This window comes from Rattus norvegicus, chromosome 17, assembly GCF_021556685.1.
Source record: "Rattus norvegicus strain SHRSP/BbbUtx chromosome 17, alternate assembly SHRSP_T2T, whole genome shotgun sequence".
NCBI classification, from domain to species: Eukaryota; Metazoa; Chordata; class Mammalia; order Rodentia; family Muridae; genus Rattus; species Rattus norvegicus.
This window is the reverse complement of record NC_141550.1, coordinates 21779728-21805392: the sequence shown is the minus strand read 5'-3', so window position 1 is coordinate 21805392 and position 25665 is coordinate 21779728. Positions and strand designations below refer to the sequence as shown.

The window sequence follows — 25665 nt, the reverse complement described above, 5'->3', positions numbered from 1 at the left end:
GACCTCGGTGACAGGAGAACAAGCCCAAGAAGAACTCTGTAGATAAAACCGATTGACAGTGGCTGAGCAGAGCCGGGCGAGAATTCACCATACACGGACAGCCTGGGCCAGCCAGAGCAGAGCTCTCAGGCAGTCGGTCCCTTGGCAACTCTGCTGAGCTGAGCTTGTGTGCATCTTCCCGGGTTGGCTGCAGGAGGCTGATTATGGGCTGTTGGAATACTGAGTCCTCCACATCATCTACCGAAGCTGTCCTGATGATGCCTAGGTCCACGGAGCTCTAACACGCTTTCTCTGAAGCGAGGTTTCTCTCCCAAATGCCTTCGACCTCCACAGAGTCCTGGTGATACTTAATGATTTTAAAAATTATTACTTCTTACTCCGAAAAATGAAACAGAGAATAAACACAGGCAGCAAGTCCACTCCTCGGCAGAGATCCAAAGAGACTTAAAGTCACGTGTTCACAGCAGCAATACTTACAAAAGCCAAAAGGTAGGGACACCCTAACCATCTATCAAGTTGTCAGAATTGAGTGAAATCTGGACTACAGCTCTCTCCTCTGATTGGCAACAGCCATTGTCACCCCTTCCTTCCCACAGCACGGGCCTCCTGAGGAAAGTCTCTAATCTGATAGCTAGAGGAGCCGCACAGGTATCTCTCTTTAGACTATCTCTGTTCCTACCAAGACAGTTGCAAAGCTGTATGGGACGGCATGGAGCTATATGCCTAACATGCTAAATGAAAACCATGTGTGTCTTTTACCACAAGCAAACCCACTCATTTTCACTATGACATCTGCAGGATATTCCTTGCGAAAGGATTTTTGAAACTCACCGATAATGAAATTAAAATATGCCACTTGTTTCCGCTCATGTATGAATCGGTTACAGGGTATCCCAGAAAATAACCGCCTTTCGGCTTCCAAGATGTGAAGACTCACAGAGGTTGTAAAACGTCTGGAAAATTGTTAGGATCTGAGTGGTCCAGGTGCGTCTCTTTGCGGTCTGAGGTTTTAGCTGAGAATGCTTGCCACCGTGACTCTGTGGAGACCCTTCTCTGCATCCGGCTTTGAGCTTCTCACATTTTCTGGGGCCACGGAAAACGATGATGAATAAAGCATCGAGGTTGTGCGTGTTTAGCTCCCAGGTCGTTATATGGATTATTAACTTTTCCCAACTCTGTGTGGGATCAATTGGAAACAATTGGGAAGTTCGCCTGCTTCCCTCGTTAATTAAGAGGCGCAACCCGGTGCTTTATTGATGACAAAAGGGGCTCTTCATTTACCAGACAGCAGCCACAGAAGGAGGGGGCCCAAAAGACAGTGCCTGAGAAGGAGGGCAAACACAGAGAGCAGGACCCCAGCCCAGTGTCTGCAGAGAGAGACCCTGAGCCCAGCTGCTAGGCTCCCAGGGAAGACGAATTCTCAGCCTCTAAGCACAATCCCCAGGTCTCCATTAACTACCTGACAAAATCTGCCTGAGAATGGGAAATATGTTAAGGAGAATTAAATAACACCCTGGTTAATTTAAAAAACAAAAACAACCAACCAAAAGAAAACTGTCTTCATTCATGGTTGCACATCTATATTTTTAATTCTTCCATTCAAAAATAAGTGTAAAAAAATTAAGACATTGTCTACAATATAAACATCTTGAATGGTAAAGCTCTTTAAAAATAAACTTATTTACTTTGTCTTTGCCGGGAAAGCTAGAAATGGGAGAGTGTGGTTCTGTGCCTCAAAAGACCCATCACTTCCATAAAATAGTGGCTCTGATCCGATTGCTACAGTGTTCAAAGGTTTATTATTGTGCATCTGCTTAGCAAGCTAAGGGGGACAGGGAAGGGAAGGGAAGGGAAGGGAAGGGAAGGGAAGGGAAGGGAAGGGAAGGGAAGGGAAGGAGCAAAAGAGATAATGAAAATCTTATCCAGCTTCTCTGAAGCAGGACTTCTCAAAACATTTGAAATGCGTCTACCTGAAATCGCTAATGTGGTGCTTCTCAACCTGTGGGTTGTGACCCCTTTGGAAGTCAAATGACGTTTTCATTGGGTTACCTAAGACCATCGCAAAACACAGATCACTAGATCACTACATTATGATTTGTGACCGAAACAAAATGAGAGTTATGAAGTAATAATGAAAGTAATTTTACAGTTGGAGGTCACCACACCATGAGGAAGTGTATTAAAGGGTCATAGAAAAGTTGGGAACCACCACTCTAAGGAAGAAAGTCTGCTACCCAGAGGCACAGCACTTCTAAATGTCCCTAGGACATTCTCATGACTTGTCTGTTTTCAGTGCCTTATTACCGGCCATTGACTTCCACTTAGTAATTACTATCACCCCTCAGGTGTATGAAGCCACTACCTCCAGGAAGCCTTCCACCTCCCCTACACACACACACACACACACACACACACACACACACACACACACACTTGTCAGTTTGTCAGTCTCTAGGTACTGTGTCACTCACTGCAAGTCAACTTGTCTGCTATTGGGTTGAAACTGTACATTCGTGACAGTAAAGACCATGTTTGTCTTGGTTTTACATGGGAATGTTCTATCTGGGTTCTAAGTAGATATTTGTTAAGCCAGTGAATAATGAACCAATGAGCCAGGAAATATGAATGAAGAAGATTTGAGTAGATTCAAATCTTCTAACGTAGTAGTTAGACTCTGAGAGTCCAAGAAGAGGGGGGGCTCTGGTGTTCAGGAAATACCAGGCTAAGCAGTGTTAACCCAGCTCACTTGCTGCAGGACTTCTCAGAGCATTTGGACTGCTAAAGTGTGTGAGATCTCTAGGGTGAGATGGAGCGCTGGCATGCCCAGTGACCTCACCCAGAGCCACTGACCAGTGACTCCAGAAGATCAGTGTTCTAAGGAGCATGCACTGGGTCAAACCATGGAAGAAAACAAATAGGGGAAGAGTCTTGACTGATGAGGAGGTGGATGGATGAAAACATTAAAATTGTATAAAACACTAACTTGACTTTAATAGCAGAAAACTTGACACCAAGCACAGATGCAATTCGAGATGAGCAGGGAGAGAGTGCAGGGTTGGGACGAGTCGCCAGTGTCGAGTGATTCAGATGTTATGTTGCACTGAAGGAATACAAGCTGTGGAAAGGTTGTCACACACTAGCTTGATTTTAAAGAGTTGTTCAGGGGGGCCTTCTAGAAAATAGAGGGACGTTTTGCAGATAGAAAGCCAATGAGGCTATTGTGATAGTCCTAGTGAAAGAGGCTTCAAGTGCAGACCAGAGAAATGGCAACTGGTGTAGAAGAAGAAACTAGACAGATGCGTTTGAAGGTCAGAGGCTCCTACGGGAAAGAAAGAGTAAGACCCAGAGAGAGCTCCAGACAGGAGCCAATGCTCAAGAAGGAAGTAAATGGAGAAGAGAAAAGGAAAAAGGACCCCCACAAACTAGCAGCTCGCAACCACCTGTAACCCCAGCTCCAACAGTTCTGATGAACTTCTCTGGCCTCTATATGCCTACACACATGTATACACACACACACACACACACACACGATCTCTATACATATATACATATGTATATATATATGCCCCCAAACACACACTCACACTCTATCTATCTATCTATCTATCTATCTATCTATCTATCTATCTATCTATCTATACACACACACAAACACACACATTCACACACAAACACAGACCAGCCCATAGACACACAAACACATAATACGCACACACCCACAAATACATACTTTCATAACAACTCACACAAATATAAATATAAACACACAAGCACACACACAAACATATATATACACAAACTCACACACATACACAATCTCATACATACACAAAACAAGATAAATCCTTCAAAATAGATAAATAAAGGATACCTTTATACCAGGGCTATTTAATGACATGACAGTTACTTGACACAACTCTGAAAACTTTATGAGAAGAGAAACCATATCCATTTAAGTCATGTCTGTATGTCCAGGGCCTGCATATATACGACAAGTTGAGAAACCAGTGACCAATTGATTAAATGAATATACATTCAACTGTGTGAGTGACCACCTAAGTACAGGTCTATTTCTAATGGTCCCAACTGTTTATCCAACATTAACGCTGCCCTCTGTTGACCCATTGAGATGCTGAGCGGACTAGCTGAGAGATCTCAGAACTGGTTGGTTCTCTATCTTTAGTGAGAAAGGACTTCCTAAAACAGCATGATCACTCTGAAATGATGACTCAGACAGTCAAGAATGACTGGAAGTGGATGAACTGGACCAGGCAGCTCAGTTTTATCATGTTCTTTAAAACAATCCCTCGTGACTGTGGCATTTACATGAAGGTTGAGAAATGCAGTGATACGGGCATCAGAAGAGCAAGTATCAGAACAGAAGGACTTACAGGTAGGCAAAAGGAGGAGGATGCTCTAAAACCCAGACAGCAAAACCCTTCCTGGTGATTGGAGTTTGGTGTAGAGATATGTTCATATTCTCTCTCTCTCTCTCTCTCTCTCTCTCTCTCTCTCTCTCTCTCTCTCTCTCTCTCTCTCTCTCTCTCTGGCCCTACATGATTCCAAGGCTTGAGCACTGGGCTCTATGTTGCTTTCCCTAAGAAAGTGCAGACATGGGGAAGATGGGAAAGATTTTATGTGCACTTCAGTTGGGTTCATTATCTGCTTTTCCTTAGTGTGCATGTGTGGCTCTCATCCTTGATATACTTAGATATTCTCCTAACTAGCATTATATTAAATTCAGTTTCTGAACAGATTTCACCTGGTTCGTCATTGGCATGCTAAGACCCAAAACATTCTGAAATAAAATAGACTCATTTGAGGACCAGAGCAGAACTCCGAAATTATCAGGTGGCAGAAATTACTGTAAGAACGAGCTTAGGAAAATACAAAACCTGAACCCTAAATCAAAGAATGAAACACCCACAAATGCCCTACAAAACTACCCAAGGGCAGCATCTCCCAGCATAGACACTGTTCTCAAAACCTAGGTGTTCAGTGGAAAAGGAAACCAAGTAAATTGCCCAAAGCACTATGGTTATCTGGGAAGCATCCTGGGGGAGGTGGGCCTTGGGTAATAACCTTTAAAGACAGCTTAAATACAAACTAGCCCAAAGGGCATGTCGGTGGAAGAAGATGTGCCACCAGAAAGGAGTGTGGACCTAGTGACTATGACACAACTACTTAAGACAAGTTTAAAGATTATTTAAATGCTAACACATTCACGTACAAGTGTAAAGTGTGTTTAATATTAATGTCTTTTTAAGCCAACGCGGTTTGGTTGACAACTGTGTTAGCGCTTTTCCTCTTTGCTAGGACATTATACCCCACGGTCTTACGAGTCGGGAATTGGGAAGGACTTGGCCGAGTGGTTCTAGGTTCCATGTGCCACGGGGTTGTAGTTCAGGCAGCAACTATCGAGCAGTAAGGACGGAACATATGGAAATCCTGCCTCTGGCTCCTTCGCCCAGGGTAGGGTGGGCTTCCTCTCAGTATGACAGCCTCAAGGCAGTCAAGTGCCCGCATGCTAGACAAAGCTGCCTGCCTACCTTTTAGGCTATGTGACTGTAGAGCTGTAGCTCAGTATTAAAGCTCATACTTAGTAGATACATGACACATGGGTTTTATTTCCACCATGAAGCTGTATTGCTTTTACTTGCTTTTGTGTTGCACATACATATTATTCTTTGAGAATTTCACATAATACATTTTAAGTACGTTCAGCTCTATTTCTTCCCCAGACCCTCATAGGTCCAGCCCCACCTCCCTACCCTCTCAACTTCATGGCTTCTTCTTTTTTTTTTTTTTTAAATAACCCATCAAGTCTACTTGGGCTACTAATATACTCCTGGGTGTTTTGCACTCTGCTGGGATGTTGTCAACCCACCAAGAGCCACGCTCTTAAAGAATAGAGAGTAAGTACCAATAGAATGCTCAGCACAAATGGGACATCCATAACACACACAGGCACAGGCACAGACACACACAGACACACAGACACACAGACACACACACACACACACACACACACACACACACTCCAAGGCTCAGGGACCATCGTGGGAGAGCGGACAAAATGATTGTAAGAGCCAGCCATCAGGGAGGAGTGTCACTGGATATGATGGGACCACCACAGTCATGAGCTCACAACAGTGTGGTTGCCTGCAGAGTCAATGGTCTTCATAGAGTATAAAGGGGTTCACAAGCCCCCACTTCCTTCTAACTGAGGAATATGGTCACTTTGGTCCCAGGGGAAGGAGAGTCAGTTTTTGTGACATTGCCTTTTATAGTAAAGCTTTTGCCGTCCCCAGAATTAACCGACTGAAATGATGCCAAGGAACTGCTGGGCCCATTTAGATTCAGAGGACAAATCAGATTCTGCCACTTGATTGGAAAGCATCCAGCTTCTAGAATATATGGGGTAAGAGACATAGTCTGTCATGTCCACCATTAGAAAACATAACCTACAACATGAAAATTTGCTGGAAGACCCTCATGTGACATTTATCATTTACTGGAGACTGTCGGTCAATTTCCACCAAATCACTCTACAAACGGGGTCTTGTCTGCATTTCAGAAATAAGCAAAAGGAGGTTCAGAGCCACACTGGCTAGAGGCAGTCAGCACCTGCTGTATGCCATGCCCTGGAGATGCATCAGGCCAGATTTTCATTTCTGTTCACTAAAACTGGGTTAAATGACCAGTATGATCAGGTGGAGTGGCTTGAATCCAGTCCCAGTCCTGCCAATTCTGCTCTTGTAGCCTTTTCTGACTCCGCTCACATCCCTCAAGTGTCTTACTTCTGTCTCAGTCCTATCTGGACCCAAGTCATGACATCAATCTCCTATGGTGCTTTGGAGCAAATTAAAGGTAGCAACAACAACGGCCTCACCCTTCGGGAAACTGCCTTTTTCCATTGCTCACCCCAAGCGATGCTGCCACTTGCACTGCACTGAGATGACTGAAAGCAGTATGAAAAATGGCTTCTGAGATTGGCCATGGCACCGACTTGGCAGGGAACATGGTAATAACTGCTGCGTTATAGATTATTCTGGAGCCCTCAGATCACTTTCCTGTCAGGCTCTGCTTTCATTCTGGGAAGTCTTAAGAAGCAGCTCCCTGTCTTCCAAACAAGAATCCTCCAGTCTCCGACCTCTCTTATTTATGGAATTGTAGACCTTCCACAGTGAAGCGAAACCAAACTAATCCAAGCCTAAAAGCCTGCTAAACTTAATATGGCTTCGACAAGGTCTCCATGCAGAGTATCTTAGAGAGTTGCCCAAGAATAGCAGGACACAAACACTGACTCACATTAAACTGATAAGAAATGGGAAGAGGGGAGGAAGAAAGAGAAGATTGGCAGGGAGAGGAGGAAAATTAAGTCAGAAGGGAGATAGAAAAAAAAAATAAAGGCAGGAAACCAAATGGTGATGGCTGCCATTGGTTTACCTACATAGAAGAGTAGAAAGAAAATGGGAGCGTGTAGGAGAAGAGACGCTTGTACCACTCTGCCTCCCCTCAGACTCCCAGACTCAGTCTGATGCTTCCTGATGACCTAGTCTTAAGAAAAAGAGTTTCCATGCAATGACAACATAGTCACTATCCTACCAAAAGTTCACAGACCCACCCCATAAGAATCTACTGTGTCTTCACTCCCTCCACGGAGCCACATGTCCAAGTTTGAGCCTATCCCAGACTCCAGAGTCCCCAGAAATCCACTGACATCTTCGTGTGTTGATTTCAAGCCTGTTGCACTACGTAGATTAAGATGTGTTTACTCTGTGACACAAGCGCATTTTCTATTCATTTTACTTCAGGAAGGGTTTGTTAGGCCTTCAGCCAGGCACCGCCGTTCATGTGGTTTACTTCCGTGTTGCGGAAACAAAATGCAGAAAACGGTGAATAGCTGAGCTGAGTAACAGATGTGAAGCAGGGAAACAACTCGTAGAACATTCCAGAGCCCAGTGAGTAGACTGTGAGGCTCCTGGGGGCAAGACAATCTCAAGCCCCTGGCTTTAAAATAGACTTTGTTTAGTTTGGTTTTGGTCTTGGTTCTGTTTTGTTTTTTAACGGTCTTGGGTCCTCAACAAAACTGAAAACAAGGTATAATGTTTTTCGATCTCCACCACACACAGCCTTCGGCAGCGTCAGCATCTGAGAGCTGCATTCACTACAAGTTACCTCTCAACGCCACGCCCTTGTTCAGAGCTCATATTAGGAGTCACACTCGGAGCTCCATGTTCAATGGGCTCCCGCAATTACATCACGATAGCGACGAATGAGAACTCTCCTTGCGTATTGGCCTTTCTTTGCAGAACCGGTCTTTCTACTGGTTAAAGCACCCATAGATCAGAGCAGTAGTTTTCAACATTATCCCCCAAAATATTTACATTACAATTCATGACAGTAGCAAACTTTCAGTTATGAAGTAGCAACAAAAATAGTTTTGTGGTTGGGGGTCCCCACACCAAGAGGAACTGCAGTAAAACGCCATGGCATTAGGAAGACTGGGAACCACTGGACAAGAGTTTGACAAAACTACTGAAGGGCCAGAATAAAGAAAAACAAAAACACACTGAGCAACGAAGCTCGGAGCCGTGTCCCTAGTGTCCCAGGTCACATGTACCCATGCCGTACAAAGAGCTATCAGAGTGTGTCTTCTTTGTCCTGGCTGTCTGAGAATGTGAGGCCTTAAATAAAGTGTAGAAACATTGAAAATATAGAACCCACGTGCATTAGCCTGTTCACAATTAAGCTAGCATTTGAGGATGCAATTCATAGATGTCGGAGCTGTAATAACGTTACCAATTTATACTAAGCAGTGTTCATAAGAATGACCTTAACTTGCTCAAAGGAAAAAAGTTGAGTTCAAGATGCCTTGTCTACTAAAAATTGGACATAAATCATCACCTTACCGTAGTTTCTTTGCTGTTGGAAATTAAGTGCCAATTAAATTAGGCAAATGAAATGCCTAAGACAGGGTCCAACACTTAAGTACAAAGACTGTTGATGTGTAAAACGAATAAATCTTGGGTTTGTAGAAAGTTCCTTCTTTGGGTCATCTGTACTGTTTGAGTTAGAATCCTCAGGGTCACATTGGAGCCCATGTCCCTGCCATCACTGCCACATGAGAACAGTCATGCTAGTGGTGCTGATTTATGGATTAGGGGAAGAAATGGGGGGAAGATATGTGATCCCTTAGGCACATATTTGGCATGCTGCTCATGAAGATGATCTCATGTTTCCAGGTGAGCTCAAAGGCAGCCTGTACATGAGGTCATTGTCATGTGGTTATGGTATATTGAGACAAATATTATAACGTTCTTACACTGGGTCTTCCTATGTATCGCAGGCTGACCTCAAGCATGTAATCCTCCTGTCTCCTCTGCCTGAGTGCTGGAATTACATGCCATGTGTGGCTATACAGCATCTATTTACAGAAGCGGTGTGGTGACGTAGACAGGAGAATTGTAAGGGTAGAGAGCTACAGTCAATAGCTGAGCAATCCTTAGAAATGTACGGTATTTGGGTAGGCCTAGGCATTGTAAGGATGGATATTCCGGGCACAGAAATCTGACTACAAACAAAATCCCCGAGTCATAGAGACCATGTCACAGGAAAAGACATAGACAAAACAGAACCAAGCAATTGGAGCAATGAGGCAAGAAAGAAAAGTCCTTGAAGCCAGTTTATAATAAAGCTCCAGTGTGTGACACCAGATGGTGGGGATTTTTTCCAAAAGAGAATGGTTTTCTATTAAAGCCTTTAAGTCGGGAAGTTGTATGATGTTATGCCTGAGTTTGACGCATATGCACAGTGATGGCGGGGTAGAAAATGAATCTGAAGGGAGGAGGCAGAGGCTTGAAGACCAGGCGTGCGTTCTTGGGGTGGCTTGGGTTATAGCCAAGACCATGTGGCTTAGAAAAGTGGCCGGTAGCTTTGATGCGATTGAATGGTTTATTTCGGAGGCTTCAGGAAACGAACAGAGAGGAGAGAGATACATAGGACATGGGGTCCAATGTGACCCTGAGGATTCAAACTCAAACAGTATAGATGACACAAAGAAGGAACTTTGTGTAAACCCAAGATTTATTTGTTTTATTCTTCATGCTTCCCTGGTGGCACAAACGAGACTAAATCTTTGGTATTATCTCAATTACAAATTTACATAATATTTCCCTGTTCTACTCAGAAAGATACTATTTGAATGATGCCATGGGGTTAGAACCAAGTGAATACAAAAATCCTTTTCTATTCATTTAATTTTGTGTTTATACTTGTTGCATTATTACACTTATTACATTAGTTATTACATTTAGTACACGGGTACATATGCCAGGATGTGTGGAGGTTAGGGGACATAGGGGACAACTTGGGAGAGTCAGTTCTCTCCTTCTGCCATATAGGCTCCAGGGGTCAAACTCTGGACGTCTGGCTAACAGCAAGTACCTTAACCCAATGAGTCATCTCGCTGTCCACAAACTCTTTTTGTAAAGTTTCTAGGCAATATAGACAAATGTGTTACCAAGGAACGGATTCTAACCCCACAACGGCTAAATGTAATCCAGGGCTATGCCCTCTAATGTGGTAATCGTTCTATGTGACTACATGTGACTACTAAGGGCTTCGAATGTGACTTGACTACGAGGTGTGACATAAGCGTAAAATGCAAGTTAGAAGTCAGACATAGAAAAAGGAATACATAATAGTCTATCAATGTTTACGAATTGCACGTTGAAATCATATTTTGAATATATTCTAAAGACAATTTCACTAGTTTGTTTTAATGTGGCTACTCTCAAGTTAAGATTATGTATATGGTTCCTATTATATTTCTATTGAGGAGTGCTTATCTCTGAAATTCTAATTATTCAGATAACCTGCGTAAGTTTTCCCATTATTGTCCCTTGCTCATTTACTAGGGTCTAATTCCCTGATATTTTCTAATATATCCTCATTCCTATTAAGAAAGTCACTGCTGTGGCAGCTGTCACAACAGGTTTATGGTATTTACTACACCTGTGGGGTGAGACATAAATACCAATCTGTCACTTTACTTAGATTTTCCTCACACATAGCTGGTCTTTGCAAGTCAGAGCAGGGGAGACCTGATTGCTAACTCCTGCCTGCGTCACTGGCTTCTCTAAAGAGGGTAATAGCAATTCCTACCAGCTAGCTTCAGAGGGGATGTGCTGGTAGATAGTTACCGCCATATTATCAAAGACAGCTCTAGGGGTTGGGGATTTAGCTCAGTGGTAGAGCGCTTGCCTAGGAAGCGCAAGGCCCTGGGTTCGGTCCCCAGCTCCGAAAAAAAGAACAAAGAAAAAAAAAAAAGACAGCTCTAAAGGCTTGCTGCCCATCTACTGATAATTTCTTTAATGTTGGTCATGTGACCTGTTTCCCTTGGTAGACATGGATGGAGGGTAAAGGAGGGAAACACAGAGACGGCAGTTACTGGCTAGTCCCAAAGAAGAGCAGGTCCATCCCAGAGCTTACAGCAAGGCCCAGCTTGGAAACTGGAGTGACCAGAGTCAACTCTCCATAAAAATCATCTTAGCATCCTGTGAAGGAGACCAACAGGCTGGGGCTTTGTAAATCTGATCACTATGATACACTCATCCACATTTTGCAAAGAGACTCTTCATCCCCAGTTTCTCAGTGGCCCCTCAGCAGACATCATTCAGCAAGTGACAAGGCATATGTAAATCAGGTAAATTAGAACAGAATGGACTGTGTATCCATCCGGGAGTGTGGTGGCTTCAAAGTATGTCCTTTGCCATGGGGATTGGGATAAGGTTGGGTGAAAAGAAAAGGTTTCACTTTCCAGACCCAGCTAGCAGCTTTGTCTTGGCCATGCGTACCTTAGAAGTGGCTGGGGAAGGGTGTGAACAGATCAGGTTCAGGAGAGGTGGGGGTTGGGGAGGTAGTTAAAGACCCCTCAAGTCCAACTACCTTTTGACTTCTAGAATTAAGAGATGCGGCAACGGTAATAAACACTACAGCCTTTAGAATATGCGCATGTGCCATAAAGCTGTATAAGACTTTTCAACTCTGGGTTCAGACACTTATCTGAAACCATTCAGTACCTAATCTCCAGAAAGCTACTGTAGTTACATCCTAAAAAATCTCTCCTTGTCCTCCATCGGCATTTAGAAGGTTATGTACCCGTGCGGGAAGGCAGTCCCCAAACGAAAATTCTGGAAAGGTTAATTGTCATAGTCTGGTGTTTTGAGTGTTTCTGGGGTTATAGATGCTGCCTGGGGTTTGGGCTGGGGACTTAAGGTGGCAGAGTATTGCTGTTGGATCAGTTTAAATTATATAATGGAGCCAGGAGAGTCGAGTGATGGGATTGCAAATTCCCTTTAGAAGGAGACAAACTGCATATTAAAAAGCTCAACAAATATTCAAAAAAGAAAGAAGAAAAAAAAAAAAGGCAACAGCTAAGGCGGTGACTGAGAGTTCCAGACTTCTCCGTGGTTGAGTCCTTGGGATCCTCCCAAGCTGAGACAGTGGAGCTGAGCTGCGGGGCGGCTGAGACTAAAGACAGAGCTTGGGGGCGATCAAGTGCAGGTTCAGGGTCTGGATTGGATCCTCAGGCTACTTTCTGTTTCACTTCGAAATGTCCCTTGCTACCCAAACCGGTGGCCTCCCAATTCCAGTGAAAAGCTGGACTCCTTGGAGACCTCAGGCTCTGTGAAGGTAAGAGGTGACCGCGTCTAGCCTCGGGGGCGGGGTAGGTAGGTACCACCGCCCTGCGGGGTCTGGCTGGTTCCTGGCAGGAGGCGATCTGTTTGCCTGCAGTTCTGGGGATTCTAAAGAGGCTGGGGGTTGGGAGTGGGTGGTACCTGACCTTTGACAGGGGGATGCAGGGGCCCCCTGCTGCTGAGATGCTTGGCCACCTTCTGTGGGGTGAGTTGGATCTGTCCCGCAACTTCTCCATGAGGGAGCTGGTCAGTGGCCAGGCTCTGGCACGCCGGGAAGGGAAAGGAAGGGGCTGCCTGGCACCGCAAGGCTGTGTGTGTAGCGTATGTGTTTGCAGAGCTCAGCCCCGGGGGAGACTGTGCTCACTCTGAAAGCACAGCTGTTGAAGAGCTAGAGCAGACCGGGTGTGGATGTGTGTGTGTCAGTCCAGAGATCTAGGCTGTCTTTAAGGTAGGCGCAGGAGTCTGAAGTCATTTCGGTGCTTTTTAAATTTTTTTTTGTGGGTTTCTTAGGTGCCTTTTGTATTAGCTTTACACTTTGCATGGTTTAGAGGAGTTTTTCTTTGGGGGGAACTGCCTGCATCTATTGATTTGGTTTTAAAATCTTCAAGCCCAGCTCCTAGGATGTCCCTGGTTTGTCACCTAGCCTATCCTTGAGGGCTGGTCTAGATCTGGTGATGTTTTGTAGACCAGGATAGCCTTCAGACAGACTTCACTGCAGGGGAGGCACCGGGAGCCCTGGATGCCTGCTGAAACCGGCTCTTGGGAGCCTTGGGAAGTTTCTGACTTAAAGACACAGGAAAGGCAAAAACCTGAAATCGTAACCTGTTCTTCAGGGGAGGTGGACTGGGGAAAAGCTGTAGATGCAAGTGAAAGATAACTTGAAAATGGGAAGGGGGTAAACAAGGGCTGGGTTTGGTGTGATGGAGCGTCTGGGCATCGCATCCTAAGGCTTGCTTCAAGGAGATGCCCAAATCTGTTCACTGGCTCAGGCTGGATAAGAATCGCCTTAGGAGACCCTGCTGGGCACAGGCTTCTAGAGACACACGATCAGATCAGACATGCCGTACAAGAGTTGGTTTCTAATTGTTATTCTTCTCTGACCACCTGAGGTGCACAAAACACAGCACAGTGATGCTAAAAACAGAAGGGAAACCGTCCTTAAGAATGCTGACTATGAAGAGATATTCAGGCTCTGCTGTATCTTCTCTCCCAGATCTGGGCAAATTGTGTGAGGTGAATGTGTCGACTTAAGCAACTCTTTACAATGGGGCCGTTATTCTGTGACAGGGTATTACACTATTCAAATAGAAATGTCTTATCCATGGCTTTTAAGTCTCAAGGACCATACAGGGCATTTGAAAACCCAAAAGCCTTGTCATGCATTTCTGTCATCTGGTCTTTCTTGGGTCCCTGATAGGGTATTTGTTGATACCCAACAAAGCCAGAAGACATCCTGAAGTTTTAAGTTAAAACCTACGCTTGAAATATAGGTGCTATAACATTGCAAATATTTATGATAAATATGAGAGCAGCTCAGTGCCACCTTGTAATGGTCATAGTGGTCCCTGGGGGAAAATCTTGCTTAAATAATTGAGTTACCTGTGTCTGGATTTTTATCAGCTGAAATGTGCTAGACACCCTTGTTTCAGCACTGTGATGATATACAGAAGACTAGGATTCTTTTTTAAAATAGCATTTATTTATTCATACTTATTATAATTATATTTATGTTCAGAAAGCTTATCAGTGTACATTTAACCCAGTTTTGTGGAGAGTTCTTTAGCCTCTGCCTTTTTCATTGTGGCTCGACAATGAGAGCCACAGACTTAGAACCCCGGATGTTGCCTCCCCAGTGGCGGCGGATCTCATCGTATCTGTCATTATAATTGGTCCTAATAGCTTCCACCAGCCTAGCCAGAGCACCCCTGTCTTCCAAGTTCACCTGTGTGAAGGCAACAGTGGTGCACATCTTCCTGTGGACCAGGCACCCAGCCTGGCCTTTCCCTCAATGATGCAGTAGGGCACCCCCATCTTTCGACAAAGGGCAGGCAGGAAAACCACCAGCTCAATGGTGTCTCTATTGTGGGCAATCATCACCAGCTGAGCCTTCTTGTTCTCCACCAAGGTGGTGACTGTATTGACCCCTGCTCAGAGGGCAGGTGGTCTCTTAGTTGGGACGTCCCCTTTGCCTGCAGCTTTCTTCTCAGCATGGGCCAGCAGCCTTTGCTTCTTCTCTTGCTTTGTCTCTGGCCTGTACTTGTGGGCGAGCTTAAGCAGCTGAGTTGCTGTTTGCCTGTCCAGAGCCTGGGTGAACTGGTTAATGGCAGGAGGTACTGTGAGCCGCTTATAGAGGATGGCTCTTTGCCGCTGCAGCCTGATGTAGTAGGACCATTTCACGAAATTGTGAGATCTCTTTTGGGCTGGATGTCCTGCTCAAAGCCGAAGTTCTTGGGTCTTTCCTTAAAGGGTTGACCACCTTTTTGGCCTCCATTTTCTTCACAACAGCAAGGGCTAGGCCCACTTTCTTCCTCTTGGCCTTCTCTCCTTTGGGCATCTTGCTCGGCTGGAGGAGAGAGCCCCCTCCCACATTCTTAAAGATGGCCTCCAGACACTGCACAGCATAGAGCTCTGAACCACTTAGCTTTTGAGCACATAACTTTGCACGCTAATTTCCTACAATTTGATGCTGTGCCTCAGTTTGGGTGCCCACATTTTCTATGGCAAGAATTCAAGCTTCCAGTTTTATAGAAGACTTCTATGTGGCTTTCTGTACAATGGCATTCTGGGAAGTGCCTTGTAGGTGCCACATTTTGTCCCTTCCTGCGTATTTCAATACTTCACAGACCATGAGATCAGAAGATGTAACATAGAACAGGTTTTGAAAGTCTCATTCTTAGAGTAATACAGGTACTTCGGTTAAATTAATAGGTTCTGAAGTCAGGTTGAGCCGTGTTCTCATTCCTATCCCAACACCAGTTTAATGAGTGTACATTAGGTGGGCTTCTTGCCCTAAGACTTGGTTTGCTCATCTATGAAATTGGATGATAGCAATTTGAAGTTGCTGTCATTCAGTACAATCTGAAACTGTCTTGAAAACAGGAGGGTCTCATGTGGATAAAGCAACGTAGATGAGGAAATTGTAGAAACTTAAACTGTGAGTACCAGCTGTCATCATTGGTCTCCTTCTATGACAGTAGGTGACCACAGACTGTTTGAACAACAACAACAACAACAGAAAAAAAAAAACCCTCAAAACCAAACGAGGTCATTCATGTTCTGTCATGTTCTCTCTCAGACAATAAAACATTTTGGACATGCCTTCTTTTAAGCTGTACAGGATATCAATGGTAGCACCAGGCGAGCACACTTGGTCCCCAGATACCGCCTGAGCACTCCTTACTGAAGGATACCACCCTGCTGACCCAACTGCTAGAGTGGTCTAGAAAGACAGCCCTTGTCTATGTAAGTCCAACGCATCGTCCACTGGATGTTGCTTAACACAGCCTGTTTGATTTTCCTCTGCCTTTGTCCCAGTCTGAATCTGCTGGGCTCAGGGATCCTGGGGGTTTTATCCCACTAGAGCAGGAGGGCCACAGTGGTTTATGACTGCATTCTCAAGGTTCTAAAGCCTCAGTATGATTAATCTAAAGGCACTCAAAGCCCAGTTTGCATTCCTTGAGTATTTAGCTTACGGTGAACCTTGGAAGTCACAGCTTCAGGCTAAGAGATAAAGTACGCAGATGCCTAGCGTCCGCCTTCGGAGGAAACAGTTAAATAGACACAATTTCCTCTTAGGGATTGCCCTGAGGAAGGAACGGTGAAGAACCATGAGGGCTTCTTTGCCTAGGAAACCCACAAGATAATGCCACAGTCCTAGAGAAACAAGACAGACAACCCAACCAAACTTCAAGGAAAAGTGAGATAAACGTTTCTAGAAAAGGAAGTACATGTTGATAATAAGAAACACCCTTGACATGACCGAGGTGCAGTGTAGCGACGGAAGGCGAAGGGCTACATGTGGAAAAGGCAGTGCAGGATATGAGGGGAGTATGGAGAAGCTCAGCTCGTACCCTGAATAAGTCCTTTAGTTTTATTTCCTCAGTTACAAAATGGTAAGTAGCAACTTCTCTCTTTCCCCCAATACTCGAGAGAAACAAACAAACAAAAAGTTTCCACCAAAACTGATGAGAGATGCTGGGTCCATGCCTCAGGCTGGTAAAGTGGTTGCCAGGTAAGATTGAGGACCAGGGTTCTGATCCCAAGAAACCAAGTAAAAGCCAGGTGGGTGTTGCCAACCTATAATTCCAGAGCTATGGGGAAAACAACGGGAAATCCCTCGAGTAAACTGGCTAGCCAGACTAGCTAAAACAGTGAACTTCAGAGATCCTACCTCAATATAAGTTGGAGAGCCATCAAGGAGGCTGTCCAATGTCAGACAATATTGGGTCTCAACATGCATATGTACATACACACACATACATATTAACACACACACTCACACATAAATATGCATCCACACACATGTACAACCACTACATGTGAACACACAAACACACATACGACACACACACACACACACACATACACACACGCACATATGTGTTTGTCCAAGCAAGTGTTCAAACTTTTGTGCATGCATGCATGCGTGTGGAATAAACAAACAAAAGCCTAAAAAGATAGGAACCTATGGTATTCCTTGTGAGTCTAGCCAAAAGGAATTAAAAACTACTTAGCATTTAAAAAAAAAAGTCAAGACAAAAGGGACTTGTGTATTAGTAAAAGCATAAATCTTCTTGCTGAAAATAAAGAAGAAAATAACTTCATATAGTCTCTAACTAGCAAATAATGAACAGGTGTTAGGTTAGTTGACTAGGCTGTCTACCATAACAAAACACCACTGGCTGGGTAGCTTTAAGAACGGGAAGGAGCCTTTCACAGCTCTGTAGGCTGTGAAGTCCAACACCAAGGAGCTGGCAAGGTTCTCTGGGAGGCCTTTTGTGCTTGGGTTACAGACTCTTTTGAGTCTTTTCTCTGTGTTTTTGTGTGGTCAAGCTTTGATCTACGTTTTGCTTATATTCTAATCTCTTCCCGAGAGCACACCATGGGATGAGATCCTCCTTTGTAGCTGGCATCTCACCTTAGTCATTTCTAAGGTCTACTCTCAAGTGGGGTCATCTCCATAGGTGTTGGCAGTGAGCATTTCCGTATGAATTGACAGCTATCAAGTTAAGGAGACTTTTCTTTAAGTGTGGCACCCTTATTTCTAGATCTGGGAGATCAGGAAAGGAACCTAGCCTTTCTCTAAAGGAAAGCAGTCCCTTCTTCATTTGGTCAAAGACTGGCCTATAGAGACCATCTGGGGTCACCTGGGCCAAGCAAGCTTCGAGAGAAGCTTGACTTCCTGGGGCATTTGTAGCATGCAGGAAAGCAAGGGCCTTGCTATGTTGACTCCCACTAGGTGTTCTGTCAAAGAACTAAATGTGTTGCTCTTAACAAGGCTGTATCAGCTGGATACAAGGGAATCCATATTTAGTGACGTGTGACACACTCCATCATGTTTTTTCTCATTAAAAATAAGATATGTGCCAGGCGGTGATGGCGTGGTGTATCTTTAATCCCAACACTTGGGAGGCAGAGGCAGGCAGATCTGTGAGTTTAAGGCCAGTCTGGTCTACGTAGTGAATTCCAGGACAGCCAGGGCTGAGAAACCCTGTCTCAACAAAACAAGGAGGGAAGGAAGGAAGGAAAGAAGGAAGGAAGGAAGGAAGGAAGGAAGGAAGGAAGGAAGGAAGGAAGGAAGGGGGGAGGGAGGGAGGGAGGGAGGGAGGGAGGGAGGGAGGGAGGGAGGGAGGGAGGGAGGGAAGCATGATAGCGGCAGGAGGTGAGTTTGTAAAGTGTTTGCCATACAAGCTACAGGACCTGAGTTCAAGCCCAGCGACCAGAACCCTGTTAAAAACCCAGATGTGATGATGTGAATGTGTAATCCCAGTACTGAGGAGACAGAGACAGGAGGCTACCTGGGCCTTACTGTCGAGCCAGCCTAGCCTACTAGGTGAACTCCAGGCCAATGAAAAACCTTATCTCAAAAAACAATATAGATGGCACCTGTGAATGACAGCTACTAACCCACATGCACACATATGCACATATGTGTTCATGCCCCTGCATATATGCACCTACACAAACACATACCCATCCCATAGACACACACATGAATGGTATCCCTCCAACTCTTTAGATAGAAAGGTTACTCCATGGGTGTTCCAACTATGCCTGGTTCTCAGCAGGTCAAGGAGGGCTCCTCTTCAGAGGCAAGGAAGGCGATTTATTATGGCTGAACATCAGTTTGCCCCAAGCCCCAAGTTATTTGGAAGTAAGTCCATTGAAATTATTAAGTGATCATTGTGATTATTAGAATGAGGTTGTTGGAAGAAACTGTGATGCCATTACAATATGTTGCTGTCTGAATCATTTAACCCCAATTTCAAGGTTCATGATTTGCCCCAAAATGGGGCCCCAGCACTGAAAATGGTAAAAAATATGAATTTTGGAACAAGTCCCCTTGCTTTGCCAATGCAGCCTAGGCCCTTTGACTTTTGTAACAAATTGGAAACACTTCTGGTTTTTTTGGTTTTGTTTTTTGTTTTTTTTTAGGGGGGAGGGGTTCCATTTTTGTTTTGTTTGTGTTTGTGTTTTTGATTGGGGGGGTGTTTTCTTGATTTTGTTTGTTTGGTTCATATGTAGAATTTCTCAAATCAAAATGTGCTTTATAAATATCATGTCTTTTTCAGTCAGTGCAATGCTAGGTGCTGTGTGGGGGTTGTTGTTATGGTGTTTAATCAGCGAGCATTTATCATCTACTGTACTTAGGGCAAGGCATTGTGCTGGGAGTTTTGCAGTGCATGAGGAGATGAATCACATCAACCCCTCCCCCCATGCTTTTTTAAGAGAAATAAAACATGTGCATAAGAGTTTCAACAAAAATGCAGAAGTGACAGCTTCCATGGGAACAGAAAAAAATGTGGTTATCAAGGTGGGGAAGAGGGAAAGAATCATTCTAGCTAGAGAAGGATATGGAGTTCTTTTAACAGAAGCATCTGGAGGGGCCGGGTGGTTCTAGTTCCATGTGGGGTGAAGAAGCAAAGGAAAAAGGATGTAACCCTCCCCACAAAGGAGAGAGGGAGAGGGAGAAAGAAGTAGGAAGCAGAGTCCTAGAGGAAGCCACTCCTAGGGGTTCAGGAGGCAAAGTGGCCAAGCCAGCATTATTGGTGAAAGGATAGGGACAGGTAGAAAGAAAGTAAACTGTTGTTAGATGCCTTGGCGGAAAACTTGGACGGCAAGCCCAGAAATGACATGGCGACCCTCTTAACGCTCTGTGTAGGGTAGCACGAATAAAGAGAAAGAGATGATGATGGTGAGGAACGGCAAGAAGTGAAAGGTTGCACTGTCCAGTCGATGCTTTAGGCTATCTGGTTCAAACTGTGCCTCGAACCCAGCAGGTATGACAAGGCAGCCGATCCTGACATATGGAAGGCATACCTGGCTATTGAGGGGTTCAAGAACAGGTGCGGGCAGAACTGTAACCCTGCCTAGGAGCGATGCTTCAATAGTTACTAACATCCACCGGGAACAAAACTGTGGACGAGGGAAGTCCATTTCTTTCCACAGGGAACTAATGGAAGGGAGTTGAGGACCCAGTCAAGTACCTGTACTTGGACCTCCTTTTGATCCCCAAACCCATGGCAAAAAGCTAGCGCAGGGGGCTGGGGACTCTGTTGTTAGGAGCTCTTGTTGCTCTTTCAGAAGATTCAGGTTTTGTTTATCTTCACTTCCAGTTCCAGAGATCCAACAGTTCCAGAGATCCAACACCCTCTTCTGACCCCCACAGCCACAGCCACGCCTCTTGCCATAAATACATCTTAAAACAACAACACAACACGAAGCCAGCACAGCGGTATGCACTTGGGGAAGTGGAGATAAGCAAATCCCTGAGATTTACCGGCCAGCCTGGCCGGCTTGGCGAATTTCAGAACAATGAAAGATCCCATATTAAAAAAAAAAAAAAGTCATTCCTTCAGGGTGGACACTTGTGGTTGTCCTCTGACCACACACATCGGCATGGCAGTTTACAGCTGAGAGAGATAAAGAAATATGCCAGACCAGAACGCCACGATGAAATGGCATGACATTGTAAAAACAAGATAAACAGCCTCATTTGTAAAGGACAGTGAAGAAACGGGGCGGGGTGGGGGGGATTCTAAATGGTTTAGGAAGTAGGCTCCACTGATGGCATAAGGGGACAAAGGAGAGGAAGGGGTTCCGGAGAACCCTCTAGTGTGTTGGAGCAGTCGGACAGTTAGAATCCGGGGAGTCTGAGGGTGAGCCAGGAAAGCACTGGTACGCCAGACAGCAGGAGGGAGAGCGCAGGTCTGAGAGCAAAACTACTATTATTTTATGAGCACGCACTGTGTCGCAGGTGCTGTTGCGGGCTCCTAGGGATGATGTAGTTGACCCCGCACATCAGGGGCTACTGTTCCTGTTCTGCAGATGAGAGACTGAGGTTGTGGGGCCCACAGACACCCCACAACTTCCAGAACAGAGATTCCAACATGGCGGGGGGAGGGGGCCTAACCAGGTTGATTATAATTGCAGTGAGACATTTTGGAGCTTAGAGGAAGTGCAGATGATGCTAATAACTCCCTGCCTTGCTCTCCACTCTCCTGGTTTCAGTTGTACGTTTCCAGAACCTTCCTTCCCCCGCCTTTACTGCATCTCTCTCTAGCTACCTGCCAATTTTGTACAAATTCCTCTCTTCCTAAGGGATGTTGCTCTTCTGGCCTTCAGATTTCTTCCTCTTTTCCTTCCTCTTTCTTTCTATCCCCCTTTCTCCTCTCCTGCAGGGCAAAAGAGCGGCTAAAATTATTTGGTAGCTGCAGAAATTCGACACACTGAGTCATGTGTGTCATTATATGGATTAAAATAGTTAACGTTTCAGTGTTCCCTAGAATATGATACCTGTTTTTGAGAGTTATCCTCTAGGTCCTTCTGAGGTTCCCAAGTTCCTAGAGGTACAGTTTCTTTACAAATGGCTCAGTAAGATAGAAGAAGTGAAGTGCGACCACACTGTTTGTCCCTTAGATTGTGGAAAAACCTAGAATAGAAAGTCTTGGTTCTCATTTCTATTTCACCTCAGACATCAATGGTCTCTGACTTTTAACCTAGCAGACTTCCTGCAGGTGTCCGAAGTCAGTATTGATGAACCTTATTTGCCAATTTCTCCGAGACTGTAAGAAATTAGATATTCCTGAACACTTAAGTGAGCCTCACAGCCCTCTTAGTGCCTGGGGATACAACAGCTCTACAACGGTATCTGTACCGGTGTTGCATCTGAGACAGCTCAAAGCCATTCATAACATTCTAAAGCAAGTTAGCAATACATCAGGGAGACTCAAGCCAGAGTCTCGGGCATCTTTCTTTGTAAAATGCTCCTCAAATATGTCCGTGAAGGTGACCATTCTTTCTGGTCACATGCAAGTGCCGTCTCTCAAGCTGTGGCACTCCTTCAAATACTCTCTACCACTCAAGGCCTGGAGTTGTAGGGATACCATCAATCTAGAATTGCTGTAGGCAAGTAGAAAAGAATTCACCCAAGGGGAGCTTCTATTCTCTGAAATAACCCGTTGAAGCCCTTCCTTTATAAATTAAGAAAGAAACCTCTTGAAGGATTCTAAACCAGAAAGAGAGGAGTGAACAGCAATGTAGAAGATGTTTCCACACTTAGTGGACCGTAGTTCTTCAGTGAATTCATTTTTGTAGTCTGTTAACGTGGGAACAAAGGTTCTGAGCTCTCTGTCTTCTTACTCAGCCACAGCCTGAAAAGCTGCTGGGAAAGTGAAGCTTTGTTTGATCCAGCAAACACAAGAAACCATCTTTCAAGTATCCCGGACAGAACTAAATCCAAAACGTGCTTTGCCAAACCCAAGGGAAATTCGCTGCATATGTTTCTGATTCATTTATAGTTCAATCATCAAAACGTTGCTTCTCCGGGACTAGTTGTGGCCAAGAAACTCTTTATGAACCATTTAAAAGCATTATCTCAAAAACAGGAAGCCTTCGTGTGCCAAGAGCTCACAGAGGCCTCCGCAGAGGAAGCCTGAATATTGAGCTTTCTTACGTGGTAGAACCCCCTGCCCATCCTGTCAGGAAACCTGTTCTGAGTATCTGAAGTTTCTTTGCCTTTTGCCACATTCCATCTGCTAAATGGCATCTCAGGAGGTAACTCTGACTGAATTCATTATGTCAGTGTGAAGTCATTAGAAGGCTAAGGCAGGGGACTGAGGTATAGCTCAGGTGGTAAAGCTCTCACCTAACAATCACGAAGCCCTAGGTTCGATTCCCAGCGCTGTATAACATGCAGTGCGGTGGAACAATCCTGTAATCCCATTGCTCAGTGGACAAGGCCGGAGGATCAGAAGTTCAAAGTCATCCTAGGCTACAGAGTGAACGTAGGCCCAGTGGATGATGCCCGAGACTCCATTGTTTTCCAGGTTTTGTTTTTGTTCTTTAAGTAGACTTTCACAGATGGATCTGTAAAGCACTCGATTCCAAATGGCCGTTGACTCCAAAACGAAACAGGGAGGGCAGGAGAGGTCACTTTATTCCTAAAGTTCAAAAGAATCATCGTGGTAGCACACGCATAGTGTAATTTTGGCATCTTAACCAATTTAAGTGTCCAGTAGTTCAGTGGCATTAAACAACCGCGTTCGCCATCCTTTTCTGGAATTCTTCCTCATACGGAACAGAAATTCCGTGTCCATTAAGTGGTAGACCACCCCATGTCCCACATTCCATTTCCCGTCCTTCCAGCCTCTATCAACCACCATTACTGTCCCATTAAAATGTGACTTCATTCATCAGGCAGCATGAGCTTACTCTTTAATGTGTCTGTGCTTGCGTGAGGAATTCTGGGTAGAGAATAGGAAAATGTTTTGTCAAGAACTGTGTGATTATCAGGGCTACATCGTGACACCCTTCCTCATACACAAAAACAAAATAAAACAAAAAGTAATTGACACGGCTGACTATCCATTGAGATGACTATCAGCCCCTCAGGTACCTCACAAAACTAGAGTTCAGCAAAGATGTCATTATCCAAAAATATAAAGAAAAGTCTAAAAGACCTTTACAAAGACAAGTGTGTCTCAGATTAGCATAACATTAGATTCTCTCGGGGAACGTGTTACTATTCCTCAGATCTGGAATAACACTCAAGGTATCCCACTCCTCTGTCTCCCAGCGGTGCACGTGTGGTTTCTCCTTGAACCACGTTTTGTAAAAGAAGGTTCTAGAGGACCAGTCGATGGCCCTGGGGAGCCCTTAAAATTCTAAATCAAATATTTTAGGTGAGTGTTAGGCCCTGGAATGTTTAAGTACTCTAGAGCTCGCATGGCGAACCTCTGACTTGGGAATGGAGTTCATATTTCCATGCTGCCTCTCCCTAAATCAAACAACTCATGTGGTCCCAGGTGACTGTTTTACCCTAGGAATTCAGACTTCTTTAATAGGAGCCCCAAGCAGGTATTTCTATGTTGCTGATAAAAGGAGCCAAATGTTTTAGATTCCTATTATGTGGACTGCATAACTGACATTCAGCTAGAAAAATCTAGCAGCCTTGTATCCTCTCCTGTGCAGAGGTCATCCTACATATTCAGGTAAGGCTCATGGGAAAACTATGAACAGAATTAACATAAATCCTCAAACGTAAAAAAGGGGGGTTAGTATGCACAAATGCTTGGGCATATATTGAGAACTCAGAACCCTGTGCTAAAAGCATCAAGAGAAATCCTTGCACTACAAACGTTTGGAACGGGTATTGGGATCCGCTTGTCTGCAGTGTAAAACCAACACAATATTACTTCGGTGGCACATAGGCTTCCTCTTATAACCGCCCACTGACGCGTCCTCTTAGATGAGCCTCTCGCACCCTGCGCCCCCGAGAAGCTGAGGCTGCCATCCAGGGTTGTGTAATTAACATCACTCACGTCAGTATTAAGGAGTGTCTGCAAAGTGCAGCTGCTACCACTTTAAACTGAGTCTGGACGTCTCTTCCTCACAATGTGACTTTTCATTTAGTCACTCCTAATTTTTGATGACAGAAACTATCGTGGGCCAGCAAGGAAGGGAACTTGCCAACAGCCTTGTGCTCTCTGAGCCTGCATGAGGGAAGGACAAAACCAATCTTCACAACTTGTCCTCTGGCCTCTGTACAAGCAGACAGACAGACAGACAGACAGACAGACACACACACACACACACACACACACACACACACACACATGCAATTACTGTGGCATAGGTAGATCTATTTGCTCTGGTAGGTAGGTGCCCAGTCAACTTAACGCAAAGGAAGGGAACTTAAGCTATGCCATGCTACTTTACAGCCAAAATTTAACCCACCAAGAAACCACTCTTAGCTACTCCCACTTTTTTAATTAAGGCTAGTAGCCCGTGTTAAAGAATTATAAGTTTCACTGTCACGTATATTTTCCATTTTGTGCTGTGGGTAGTTCGTGTGCACGAATCAAAATGGACAGAAAAACAATCAGGAAAGACTCTGTCATTTTTTCCCCCCAGGAGTGAAAGTGTATTCTGATGACCAGAAGTCGAATGATTACTAATGAACAGATATGACCAGGACAGCCACAAAGAGGGGTGTGTGTGTGTGTGTGTGTGTGTGTGTACATTCACTTGTGCTTGTGCATGAGTGCAATGTCAGGTGTCTCCTCATTCACTCCCCATCTTATATTTTGAGGCATGGTCTCTTACAGAACCTAGAATTCAGTGTTTGGCTGAGTGAGGGCTAGTGAGTCCCCTGCGTCCACCTGACTCATCACTACTCCACCCAGTGCTAGGCTACAGACACACACTGCTGGGCCCAGCTTTTTTATGGTGTCTGGGAATC

At 44.7% G+C, this 25665-nt stretch overlaps 1 protein-coding gene and 1 long non-coding RNA gene across 20 annotated transcripts in view; both read left to right on the top strand.

The window, feature by feature from the left end:
- Window positions 1-25665, top strand: part of Phactr1 (phosphatase and actin regulator 1) — a 477602-nt gene that overhangs the window by 177729 nt on the left and 274208 nt on the right. For 4 of the 19 annotated variants that reach the window (XM_087590499.1, XM_087590494.1, XM_087590501.1 and 1 more), the window contains exon 1: window positions 12612-12699. Coding sequence is in view for 1 of the 11 variants with exons in the window: in NM_001440177.1 (NP_001427106.1) it covers window positions 12864-12909 (46 nt within the window). In the remaining 10 variants the exon portion in view is untranslated. 19 annotated transcript variants of the gene reach the window in all.
- On the top strand, window positions 18989-23778 carry LOC148000063 (uncharacterized). The gene is made up of 3 exons (XR_015641557.1): window positions 18989-19077; window positions 20540-20658; window positions 22570-23778. It is a non-coding gene; the product is annotated as an uncharacterized LOC148000063 (long non-coding RNA).